General features: G+C 35.6%; 1 protein-coding gene across 1 annotated transcript; it reads left to right on the forward strand.

The window, feature by feature from the left end:
• The first annotated feature begins 550 nt into the window (after nucleotides 1-550).
• LOC106880059 (sperm microtubule associated protein 1) lies at nucleotides 551-10,820 on the forward strand. The gene is made up of 3 exons (XM_014929862.3): nucleotides 551-1,000; nucleotides 6,372-6,471; nucleotides 10,652-10,820. Exons 1-3 carry the CDS (start codon nucleotides 749-751, stop codon nucleotides 10,795-10,797), a joined length of 498 nt encoding a protein of 165 aa, XP_014785348.2. The 5' UTR covers nucleotides 551-748; the 3' UTR covers nucleotides 10,798-10,820.
• Nucleotides 10,821-13,940: the final 3,120 nt, after the last annotated feature.

Here is a 13,940-nt window from a genome sequence, read left to right on the forward strand (position 1 = left end):
AAGCATGCTAGCTTCATATATGTGTGTATGTGTGTGTATATATATATATATATTAATGTGTGTGTGTGTGTGTGTGTGTGTGTGTGTGTGCGTCCTTCTCTTGACATCACACAATAGTTGTAAAAATGATTGTCACCATTATATAAGCAGTGTCATTCATTTCCAATATTCTGATATTCTATGAGAAAATGTCTGGCCAAGGAAAAAACATTAACTTGCTTGGAAACAGGTCAATATTGGCAACAGGAAGGGCATCTGGCCATAGAAAATTTACCTAAACAAATTGTTTCTAACCCATGCAAGCATGGAAAAGTAGATGTGAAAATGAATTTGAAGATGACATCTCCCCCATTCTCTTCTTTATCACCATTTGCTGCAACAACAAGCATCCAATACTTTATACTTTATGACATTAAGAACTATTGATACTTATGAAGAACATCTTGAAATTATTACTCCCGAGAAGATATTTCACATAGCTAATTAATCTGTTACTTAGCTAGTGTTAGTTTAGAGGAGAGGGTGAAAAAGGAAAAGAAAATTAATGACCAGGTAGCTTAATCTTGTTACCCCTAACAACAATAACTGTTGGTACAGCTTAAGTAGGGGTAGAAGGTAGTGGAAATACTGCCAATGTTATTATAGTGATAGACATTGAGAAGTTTATATAGTAAACTTGCAGAGCTGTTTGCTATTCAGTTAACTGTGAATGAAAAAAAAAAAGGTTACTTAGTTACTTAGTAATATAATGCCTTCGAAGAAAAAATGCCACAATAAGATTTACAAAACACCACCAACTCCATCGCCTACACGACTTAGAAAGTTTGAAAATGGCTTTATACTGGACTGTATAGCTGTCAGCAGTATTTCAGATGACTTCTCTAAGCTAAATCCGAAGTTAGGTCAAGTGATCCCACCTTATAATTCTCAGAATGACAAATCTGTGAAGAGTTATTTCAAGTACAAAGGCATGAGCAAAATGTTGAAAAGAACTAAACAGGTAAGAAAATTATACAAATAAATATACATCTTGGTTTAATTCATTTAATGAGGTAAAATCAAATTACATACACACTATATGATTTGATATTTTACTATGTACCTTAAATCATTTTTAATAACTATGAAATAGTTTTGTCATCATCATTGCCATCATCATCATCATCATTTCAAAATCTATTTTCTTTTTATGTTAGCATCAGTTTAGGTTGTGTGTAGCCTTTTAAAGAATTTTTGCACTATTAGTCTTTTTAAAGAATTTGATGTAGTTATATATTTGAGTCAGTTAAAAGTTTTACAGCTAGATGCCCTTCCTGCTATCAACTACTTGTAGTGAACTGGTTATATTTATTGCTGTATATATTAGTTCTAGAGAGGTTTTTTTGTAAGATGACACCCTCTTTCTATCATAGACCAGGTTTCTATTTCAGAGTAGCTTCTCTCCTAAATAGGCCATTTTCACTGTAGCAAAACATGAAATGTCTATCCTTGGAAAGAACATAATACAAGCAAGGATGGAGAAGGTACTTGGATCATATGCCAGGGTACCTTGTGGGACTGAAGATTATCAAGATCACCAAGTCATAATGGTAGTGGACATGGAGATAGATAGATGATGTTGAGACACCAAAGAAAGCTACAATAAGATGAAGAGTAAGGGAGAGGGAAGCATCTCAAGATATGTGTTACCAGGGATCAAAAAGGAAAGATTTCAAACACTTTTACAATGTAAAATTTGAAGCAGGCAACATGTACCAAAGACTTTTATATGAGAATTTCACTTCCAGCAAAACTCAATACAAAAAGATATTACCTTCTTATGTTTTGGGGGATTCTTTCTTATTTTCTTTTTCTTTTTAATTAATGAAAAGAAGGCAACACTCAAAACTTCTAGCAGATTGTGACATTAATTTTTCATAACAGGAATCAGTTTCAATAGTGCCTCTGGTAATGACACTAGCTCTGGTGCTGAATACTGGTGCTGAAGATTATACAGAATTCATTAAGAATGTCAACCAAACTTGGTACCATTTATAGGAACTTATACTATACAGAATTTTGTTGCTATTGGGTAGAATGAGCAAACTTGAACATAATTTGATATGGTTAACTGATCAAACTGTTAATAATTCCGTCTATGCCTTACTGTCTTTATTGTAGAACATGATAAAAACTTGTGGATATGAGATATGTTATTATTTTAACCCTTTGGCATTTCTTTTGGCCATATTCAACTCAAATATTCTACCTGTTTTATATTCTTACTGGCTAGATCAGGCCTCTCACACCTACACTACAATGTCATTTTGAAAATATACAATCACATCTTTGAAATCTCAGTGCTACATGATGATAACTAATTAGTTGAAAACAATATGAATAAATAAAACTACATTTGACAGAGTAAGGGTAAAGATCCCCTTTGGTCATGAATGACCGTGGGATTGTACCTAGAAAGTTCCCCTCCAAGGTACAAGTCTGGGCAATGTTGTATATGGAAGACCAGCAGTCACTCATGCATATCAGTCTCCTCTCTCCACACCGCTGATATTATCCAAGGGAAAGGCAAAGCTGATATAACTTGGCACCAGTGATGTTGCAACCTATTTTTACAGCTGAGTGAACTGGAGCAACATGAAACAAAGTGTCTTGCTCAAGAACACAACACACAGCTTCGTCCAGGAATCGAACTCACTACCTCATGATTGTGAGCCTGATGCTCTAACTACTCTTTGACAGAATAAGGAGAATGCTAAAGAGTTAATGGTGACAGGATGCTTTATGGGAGAGATTTGGCTCAGCCATTCAGCTAGTTGACTACATAGAAGATCTCACTGAATAGCATTTAACAAACTGTATTTGGACCTCATAGAGGCAATGTCTAGTGACTGAGAACTTTGGCAATATGCATGCTTGAGAAGAGCTATCAAGCCAAGTGAAATTGTAGTCGTGTCTGATGCTGGTGCTACATAACTGGCATGTAAAAAGCACCTTTCAAGCGTTGGGCCTCACAAAGGCAATGTGGCTAATGCTGGTGTCACATAACTAGCACCCATACTGGTGGCACATAAAAAGCATCATTCAAGCACTGGATCTCATGCAGGCAATTTCAAATGACCAAGATCTTTGGCAATATGCCATGCTTGAGAAGAAGACCCATCAAGCCAAATGAAATCATAGCCAATGCAGATACTGGCACCTGTGCTAGTGGCATGTAAAAGCACCCATTACACTCTTGGAGTGGTTAGCATTAGGAAGGGCATCCAGCCATAGAAACAATGCTAAATTAGACTGGAGTCTGGTGCAGCCCCTCAGTTTACCAGCCCTGGTCAAATTGTCAAATCCATGCCAGCATGGACAACGGACATTAAATGATGATGATGATGATGATGATAATGATGATGATGATGCTATTTAATGTCCACCACAAGCTCCAGTTCTTGTAGTGTTGTGTCATATGTACCTCAATCGTCCTGAGAGGTGATAACAGGTAAGTTCACCACCATCAATTCATCACAGGAGAAGGCTAGCCACTGGATTTGGTTAAAAAGAGACGATGGGCGATGGCTAGAGAACTATTGAGCTTTGTTTTTAATAACCACTTGATCTAGCAAGTGGGGCCTCATATCAGTGAGGGGGGGCGGTGCACATTGATGCTGTCGAGAGGTAGGCCCCAAAATGGCGTGCATTCTCTCCTGATGACCCCATACACTTGCTGGCTTCCTGTATGCGGAGTTCTTGACTGGTAGCACTTGCATGTGCGAGTTGTTTGTTAGACATCATGAAGAAAGTTCACTGTGGAGAAAGTTCACCACAAAGAATGTTCACTGAGAAAATATATCCATAGTACCTCACCATTAATAGTTTAAAACTATTTCATCAAAATAAAACGAAAGTAATGGAGACCCTGTGGTGAATTGATGATGGTGAACTTACCCTGTGGTGAAGTGATGACAGAGAACTTTCCCTGCAGTAAATAGACGATAGTGAACTTTCCCTGCCGGGAATTGATGACAGTGAACTTTCTCTGCAGTGAATTGTTGATGGTGAACTTACTGGACATGCTGAGAGCTATGCCAGCAGAATGCATGCACTTGATAGGGCCATCCATGCTGGACAGATCAAAGAGCAGAAGCCAAATTGATATGGATCACCAGTTCCCTCTGGGAAAGGAATGATTGACAAATAAGTGACACGTGTGGAAATAGAACATCTCTGATGGAACCCAACTCTTTGATACAGCATTAAGCAGCCAACACAGTATCTCTTCTTTTGTGAGACAATAAATGTCTGCAATCTGATTTATAACTCCCACATTGGCCTATACAGTCACATGTAGATTCATAAAAAATTAATCTGGTGGACAATTATCCTTGTAAAAATGGGTTTGTATAGAGCCAATACCCCCACCTAGAAAAAAACAGCCAAGTTACAAGAGAATTAATGATAACTCAAAACCAATAAGGCCTGGGAGAGGAAAAAAAGACAGCCCAGAGTCAAAAACTGTGGAGAAAAGTCATTGATGACCTATGTTCAACAAAGAGTGGAGGGCTTAAGTAAGGAGGAAAGTTATTTTATGTAGTACTGTTGTACCACATTATATACAATTTACTACCTAAACGTATTCAGCAACAATGGCAGTTGTTGAAGGATGATTGTCTACTAAATTTAATAATTTATGAATCTACATGTGGCTATATAGATCGATGTGGGAGTTATAAATCAGATTGCAGACATACCTTGTCTCACAAAAGAAGAGGTACAGTGTTGGCTTCTTCCTGCTGTATCAAATAGTTTGGTTCCATCTGACATTTTCCATTTCCACTTGTGTCACTTATTTGTCAACCATTCCCTTTCATTCATATTGTTCCCACATTTAAAAAATTTCCCTTTAAATGTGTCCTTTGTAAATTTTACATGTCCTTTCCTTCATTTAGGTAGGAATAAAACAATTGTTTAGGCCACTGGCAGTCTGCCATTCACACAAACAACAAACCTATCAAAGTCAATGCTGTGTAATTGTGGTCTCAGAAGATATTAGCTTGTTCAGACTCACTGACATTCCTCTGTCTGTTCTGTCAAAAATGTACAAGATTTACTTCACATGGTACATGTCCGCTCATAGGGATGTTATCAATAACTTGTTCAGGTTTTAGAGTTGTTTATGAGAGTGTATTACAACAACTAAACATTATGAATTTGGTTTTGTCATAGATCATGATTTTATATAACCATCTTCTCCAATGATGAAAGGTTGTGATAGCACATTTTAGCTGGCATCGGATCACCTTATTAATATCTACATTTTGTGACATAGGCAGTACACATATTCGGTATGATAGAACTTATTGTATTACTCAATATATTCTATTTAAATTGATAGTGTCACCATCATGATCATCATCATCCTTTAACATCTGTCTTCCATGCTGGCATGGGTTGGATGGTTTGACCAGAGCTGGCAAGCAGAAGAGCTGCACTAGGTTCCAGTCTGATTTGGCTAGATACCCTTCCTAATGCCAACCGCTTTACAGTGCTGGTTGCTTTTTACCTGGCACTGGCATGGGTGTTTCTGCAGGGTGCCAGAACAGGCACCATTATATGGCAATGGCACAGGTGTCTTTTACATGGCACCAGCATTGATACTTTTTACATGGCACCAGCACAGGGCTTTTGCTGGCCAATTCTTTTCAACAAAAGAGGTGACAGTAACGCTTCTACTGTACAGGACAGGTCTTCTTGAATATGGATGTATTTAATAGAAAGTCTGTTACTTTTTCAGTATGATTTCTCACAAACGATTTTTATTTTTAAGTAATGGATTACTTGAAAAACACATTATAGTAAGGATCCAATATTTATAACTATACAATGTGAAGGAAATTCTATTTTTTATTGAAATCATATTTATAGACATATTAGAATCTCCCTAAAATTATGCATATTATCTTTTATTATTATGCTGAATTATTGATATCTTGCATTATTATTAATCTTATAAACAGTAAAGAAATTATTGGCATTTATAAGTCAATATCTTTAAGCTATCATCAATTTATTTAGTTTGATGACAGGTTAGATATTATTTTAAGATATCTTAATCTGTGCAAGGAAGAATATCCAGTAATGAAATACTATCCATGGATATATATATATATACTGTATATCTGTACAACTTATAGCAACGTAATAAAATAAGAATTAATCTCCTCAAACCAACAAAAACTTTTAGATATGTTCTTTCATAAGGATTATTTTAAAAGAATACATTTCAAATAACTATTTCATGCTTGTTCTTTTCATGAATATTTCCTGTTATAATAGTGTTCAACACCATTACCCTAACATGATGTTCTGTCTTTAACTTTCAGCTGAATGGAGGATGTTCTATTGAAGGAAAAGCTGTAGATTATTTTCACAATTATGGCCATCGTCAGATATATTTATCCCAGAGAAACAAATCAGGAGCTGGTGAGCAACTCATTCTCATTTTGTCAAAATTTCACTTGGTAATTTTTTGCTAGGAAGGCAGTAAAATTGATAGAATACCATCATACCAGCTCAGTGATTCTCAACCAGCGTCCCATATGAAATTTTGGAGGTCCATATAAAATTTTGCTGTAAAAATTTATCAGCAGTAAATTGGTTATTCTTCTGCAATGAACAAAATATTTTAACAATATTTTTATACAATTCCTAATAATATTTAATATAAAAATATAGGATTTTTTAAACATGAGATGGCTATGAGGGTCCACCCAAATAAAACAGGAATCAAAGGGATCCATAGGTAAAAAAAAAGCAAACTTTTTAACCACACAGCCATGTCTAGAAATAGACTCTGTCATGCTTTTCTAGAAAGATGCTCAAAAAAGAAAGCAAGATTTCAGGGTGTCTTGAAAACCCAAATGGCTAATAAGACATCCTCATATCTTTTACAACAAAACATTTTAATTAGACCAAGAACTCTAAAATTAATCTGCTGACTCATCATACATTATTGACTCATACTCTGTTACGATTATTGCAGTGAGTCTTTTGAGATGATGTTATATAATCTATTTGATCTCCCCCAGGTGGAAAATTAGAAGTACTTCATCATAGGGTTTATGATGGCTTGTTTTGTTATCCAGCTATAAAAGCAAAAACATATTTTCAAACCGGTCTAATCAATACCAATTTAGAAAAAGAAAGACATGCACAAATTAAATGAATTTCAATCTAAATCACTTCAACTATCTCAGCAAATAAGTATTGCATAATATTGAAGAATAATAATTTTATTTCCTAATTTTATTTCCATACATCTTCATCTTCTTTTCTTTTCTCTCTTTCCAAACTGAGGTAGCCGTGTATCTCCTCTATTGTAAGACACCTATTTCTGTCCCTCTATTTGTACACTAAACTCTTATCACCTGGCTGTTGCCTTCCCAATACAACTCTCCACTTAGCTGAGGGCTTTTATTTCGTTTGTGTTACTTAGTGACCTCGTTGCTGCTGGTGCGACGTAAAATCCAGTACACCCTGTAAAGTAGCTGCTGCTGCTGCTGCTGCTGATGATGATGATGATGATGAGGAGGAGGAGGAGGAGGAGGAGGAGGAGGAAATAGCTATATCAGGCTTCTAAATGTTCTTTAGAGATTAATTCTTGATAGAGTTCTAAAAATTTTTAATGTATGTAATTCAAAAATTTTAAATGCAGGATGAGTTTATAATGGCACTGTATATTCTGGTTGAAATGCTATGAAGGTAACTTAACTGTTCACACTTCTGAGATCAACAAAATAAATCTCATTAATTTGATAATTTTAAAATATTCAACTATGTTCCTCTTACAAAATTCACATCATACTTAAGAAATAGGTTCTATTTTGAATATTCAATGATACAACATGGGAATGCTAGCAAAAACAGCTGAGCATTAGTACACTAGATGCCTTGGTACTTAATTTATCAACCCCGAAAGGATGTAAGGCAAAGTCGACCTCGGCAGAATTTGAACTCAGAACATAAAGACAGATAAAATACCGCTAAGCATTTCACCCAGCATGCTAACGTTTCTGCCAGCTTGCCACCCTAAAAATAATTATTTCTACTCTAGGCACAAGGCCTTGAACGTTTTTTTTTTGAGAAGCGGGGCGAGTCGATTACATTGACCCCAGTGCATAACTGGTATTTATTTCATCGACTCCCAAAAGGATGAAAGGCAAAGTCGACCTCGGTGGAATTTGAACTCAGAACATAAAGACAGAGGAAATACCACTAAGCATTTCACCTGGCATGCTAACGATTCTGCTAGCTCACCACTTTCACAAAGTAATAATAATAATAATAAAATTATTGTGCTCAGGTGCACTATAACTTATCAAAGGTGCATGTATAGCACATAAAATTATGTACAAATGTCAGAAAAGTTGTTGTTGTTGGCACTTCGTTGGTTACGACGACAAGGATTCCAGTTGATCCGATCAACGGAACAGCCTGCTCAGGAAATTAACGTGCAAGTGGTTGAGCACTCCACAGACACGTGTACCCTTAACGTAGTTCTCGGGGAGATTCAGCGTAACACAGAGTGTGACAAGGCTGGCCCTTTGAAAATACAGTTACAACAGAAACAGGAAGTTAGTTTATCTTGCTGGAGTCAAGTTAGCTTTTTTGACTCTTCCATTTGACCATATTCCCTCCCTACAAAAAATTACAGATGCTTGTTAATTTGAGAAATCCTTACAAACAAAATGTGAATTAGTAAAGGTAAAAACAGCCAGAGTAAAAATTAATTGAGCAGTCCAGAAGAGCTGGTGTCTTTGGGTTGTGACACAATCTGCAATACAAAATATATACCTTTTACTTGTTTCAGTCATTGGATTGCGGCCATGCTGGGAAACCATCTTGAATCAATGAATCAACCCCAGCACTTATGCTTTAAAGCCTGGTACTTATTCCATCAGTCTCTTTTAATTGAACTGTTAAGTTACAGGGATATAAACAAACCAACAGAAATACAAAGACATGCATACATAGATACATATATAAATACATACATATATATATATATATATATATATATATATATATATATATATATATATCTTTCAGCTTTTACTTCTTTCGGTTATTTGACTGTGGCCTTGCTGGGGTACTGCCATGAAGTGTTTTAGTCAAACAAATCAACTCCAGGACCTTTTTTTAAGCCTAGTACTCATTCTATCAGTATTTTTTGCTGAGCTACTAAGTAACAGGGACATAAACACACCTACACTGGTTGTCAAGATGCACACACACACATACACACAGACACACACATATTTATAAGATAAGCTTCTTTCAGTTTCCATCAACCAAAAATCCACTCACACACACATGCAATAGGCTTCTTTCAGTTTCCATCCATCTAGCAAATCCACACACAAAGTTTTGATCACATTTGGAACTACAACAGGAGGCATTTTGCCCAAGGTACCATGCAGTGGGACTGAACATAGATCCATGAAGTTTAGAAGAGAACTTCTTAACACACAGCCATACCTGCACGAAAAGAAAAAAAAAAAACAAAAGAAAAACAAGAAAAAATACTATGCAAGCTTTATGATTATGTCACTAGTCTATTCAATCTACGCTTATACACACACACACACACACACACACACACACACACATACACACACACACACACACATATATATATAAGAAGAAAATAGTTGTAAGACATTATGGTGACATGACAACAATAACTTCTACAATACTTAATGCATCTGTGGCAGGTTGAAAGTAAAAACAAGAAATATGTCATTCATGTTTAATTATTGCAGTTGTTTGATATACACCTGTAATAGCAGCCTGAATATATTTTCATTTGAAGTATTTAAAACTGAGTAGCATGTCAACATCTACAGTGTATGTGTGTGTGTGTTAAAATATGTGATTTATTTCATGCATAAGATAAAGAACAAGAATAATAAACCATGATGCAGGTGCACTGAAGAATAATTTTCATCTGAAAACATGCAAATACCAACATAGGTTTATCTTTTGTCTTTTACATGTTTCAGTTATTAGACTACGGCCATACTGGGACACTGCCTTGATAAATTTTGAGTCAAATGAATTGGCCTTAGTACTTATTATTTTTTTTTTTTTTTAGTTCTATGGTTCTCCTTTGTCAAATCCCTAAGTTACAGTGATGTAAATATACCAACATCGGTTGCTAAGCAGTGGTAGGAGGACAAACACAGATGCAAAGACACACATACACACACATATGAAGGGATGCTGAAAAGCTCCTGGCTTTACAGCTATTGCGAAGGTCAAACCTTCCAAGTTCTTTTCAGGGTTTTGATGAACCAAACACAACACACACACACACACACACACACACTCATAGGGTGGGCTTCCACACAGTTTCTGTCAATCAAATTCACTCACAAGGCATTTGTCAACCTGGGGCTATAGTATAGAAGACACTTGCCCAAGATGTTGTGCATTGGGACTGAACCTGAAACCAGGTGATTACAAAGCAAGCTTCTAAACCATACAGCCATGCCTGCAGCTATTTTATGATAGATTTATTCATTATGTTCTTGTCTTTAAGTATATTTTACTAAAATTTTATGTTGAAGATTTACCATAAATACTTCACTATTTCTGTTTACAGGTCATTCAAGAGAATTAACTAGTGGCCATTCATCTTTCATGTCTGATATTCAACCTATCATGGGTTATAATGGTTTATTTGGATACAGGCGTAACACCCCTCAGCTCCGGATGCAACCATCTTTGTTTGAAAAGATAAAATATTAATAAATTGTCTTCGTACAAATCTCTACATGATTTTTGTTATTGTTATACTACATTCAGAGTCTTTGTGTATCATATTTATATTAATGAAGCTTGATTTTACTTATATAGTGCACCTGAACACTATGCAATAAGTTCATTATCATAGATGAACTAAAGAACTAGTCTACTCAATTGAAAATGTCCTCTTTATCAACAGGAGAACTGTTAAAATAAACAAAAAGGATAATTGTTCTTCGGGTAATCACGACCAAGGTGTGTTTCACCTCCCATGCAAAAGAATCTCTGTCACCCCCTGTTCGTTTTGGTAGGACCTCAATTACAGGTTGTGTGTCTCTGCCAATAATGTCGATGTAGTTAAGCAGTTTTTGTCTTCTTTCAAGGTGCAGAAGTTTCCAAAACATAACATCTTATATGATCCTTGTGTTTCAGCATGATAGTAGAGGCTAACAAAACCTCATCTACATTAGCAGAGATGGGTGGAATGTGTCCATTAATCTTCACTTGTGCTCATAATGAGATGTCTTGAGCTCTCATAAGAAACTTGGTGTATGCATCATCAAAGGAGTCTTGGAACTCCTTCTACATAGTCTATGTTTTGGCTTCATAAGGAAGAATGCTCTTTGCAAATGCATTGAAAAAGACTACTCTTGCTGACTTTGAACAATTTGATTGCCAGATGTTGGAAAGATGAAATATTTTTTTCTACTTATTCCTTTTTTTCTCAGAAAAGAAAGAAAATATGTTTCTTCTTCTTGTTGTGTGTGCGTGTGTGTGTGTATAGCTGAACCAATTCTCTTATTGATTTAAAAGGAATTGATTGACATACTTACTCAGATTCTGTTAAATTTAATAAATTGTTTAATGCTAATAACCTTGTGTGGTTATAAAATTTAAGTAGGTGGGTTTTAAGGAAGTTACATTGCCACAATATTCAAACTTGTCCCTCATAGTACCTAGTTATTTATATAGTTATGATATTCATAATCACCATCTTTTCCACTCATCCTATTTCAACAATGCTACTCTCACTCAGCTGTCTTTATTGCCATCTCCTTAGACATATACATGTGCATCTATTGCTGTCAATATTTGTTCATTTGATGATCTGTAATGGCCAACTCTTGGAGTTTGTGTGGTTCAGCCAACAATTTTTCTATATTCATCCTTATTTTCTGCAACTCTTGTTAACTATTGCACCTTTTATCCTGTTATCTCCAAGATGCTATCAATCTGATGTTTTTAGGTCTTTCTCTTGGCCTTTTTCCAGGAGCTTTTCAAGCAACAAACATTTTTTTGTTGTCAATCTGTTCTTATGACATGTTTTAACTATCTAAGCTTTTAGCATGATCAGTTCTTTACAAGACTCCATATCATTCCAGTTTGATGCAGCTCTTGTTGAAATGTCATTTTTCTGTGTGCTTTTTTACCAACATTTTAAGACACCAGTTTTCAGATTGCCATAATTTTGTATCTCGTTCTCAAGCCAGCCTCTGTAACTCTACCAACAACTGACTTATGGCCCTACCTTTCAATATCTCAAATGAGAAAGAAACAACTGAAAACAATTACTTCCTTTATCCCTTTGAGTCTCTTTCTCTACTCGGTGACTACACAAGTACAGTTTTTGTACAGGCAGATCATCAGAAAAAACTCTCCTACATTACATACCAATAGCTCCTTGCTCTTGAGAACTTTGGAGAAAGCAAATTACCTTCGACACGGTCTGTGTCTGTGTCTGGTATGAAATTACCTTGACAAAGTTTTCTGCTTGTGATTTCCATCTGTCTTTCATCTCATAAATAAGTTTTCTCTCACAGTGTGCATTAAAAGTGCCCCCTCTCTCTCTCTCTCTCACTCCTTCTAATATTCTACCAGCTTTGATATACCTCAGTTCAATTCTATTTCTTCCTTAAGTACATGAACATCTTCTTATTGTAACTTCTAACTATACACTCTCCTACACACGAGACCACCTTATCTCTCTTGAACATTCTGCACATAGGTGTCATTCACATGCACCTAGACACTTCCCATCAGCATTTCTTTATCACAAAATAGTTGTGCAAAGTGGTCATAGCAACATAGTCTCCCTCAACAGGGCTCAATAAATCACTACACATACTGAGGGAACATTTCTACACTCTACTTACTCATAAAATATACACAGCTAAACCCCTTAAATTTGCATTAATATTAGGAGTCACAATTTGTTATGATCTTTCATGGTGGTCAAAACTAAAATTGTCTTTAGGGTCAGAAAATCCTTCAACCTGAGCACGTTAATCTTTTGCAGTTGACAATGGAGGGACCCACAGACAGTACTGCTGACATATCTAGGATGTTTCAGATCCTACCCAAACATTATTCTAAATCATATTCAGAAATGGACCATTTATTTTATTGACAAACCTTTACTTAAGCAACACATAGCAACTATTAACAGAGATATACTCCTCTTTTCATATCCCTTTTAGCATTACAACAGCTCTAGCGGATCTTTTTTAAAACGGGGGCCACATTTTTCATTAACGAAACACTTTGAAACTTGGAACACTGGTAGAATGTGTCATATAAAACATCTTTTTCTCTTAGTCTTCTTTAAAAAAAAAGAAATCCCTAAGTTATTCCATGTTAAAGTTGTCGTATTTCTGTAATTTCAACCAATCACTGACGTCCATTCAGCCGATATACATTAAGTGCCGACTACATAAACAAACGATTCTGAAACAATTCTATCGGTGATAGGGTTAGGGTTAGGGTTAGAGTTAGTGTAAAACAGCAAATTTAAAAAGAAAAAAGCAAAACGAAGCTATGGAAATTAAATACGCTTTACACCGCTTAATCAGCCAAAGGAGTAAATGTAAACAACTGAATACTTGTCAGTGATTGGTTGAAATTATCGAAATAAGACAATTTTTTACATGAAATAAATTCGAATACAAAAATATTTTTCTGTTCTATAACACAAAATAGATAAGTAGACGAAGTTTGAAAGTCTTTCGGTACCAAAAACACTACGTAAAACATTAATGAAAAATGTGGCCCCCGTTTTAAAAAAGATCCGCTCTAGCTTCTCAAAAATCTAGGAGTCTTCTTGATCATCCACTTCTTCTTTCATCATACATACATGTGTTTCACCTCAA

This window comes from Octopus bimaculoides, chromosome 6, assembly GCF_046866305.1.
Source record: "Octopus bimaculoides isolate indiv1 chromosome 6, ASM4686630v1, whole genome shotgun sequence".
Classification (NCBI taxonomy): Eukaryota; Metazoa; Mollusca; class Cephalopoda; order Octopoda; family Octopodidae; genus Octopus; species Octopus bimaculoides.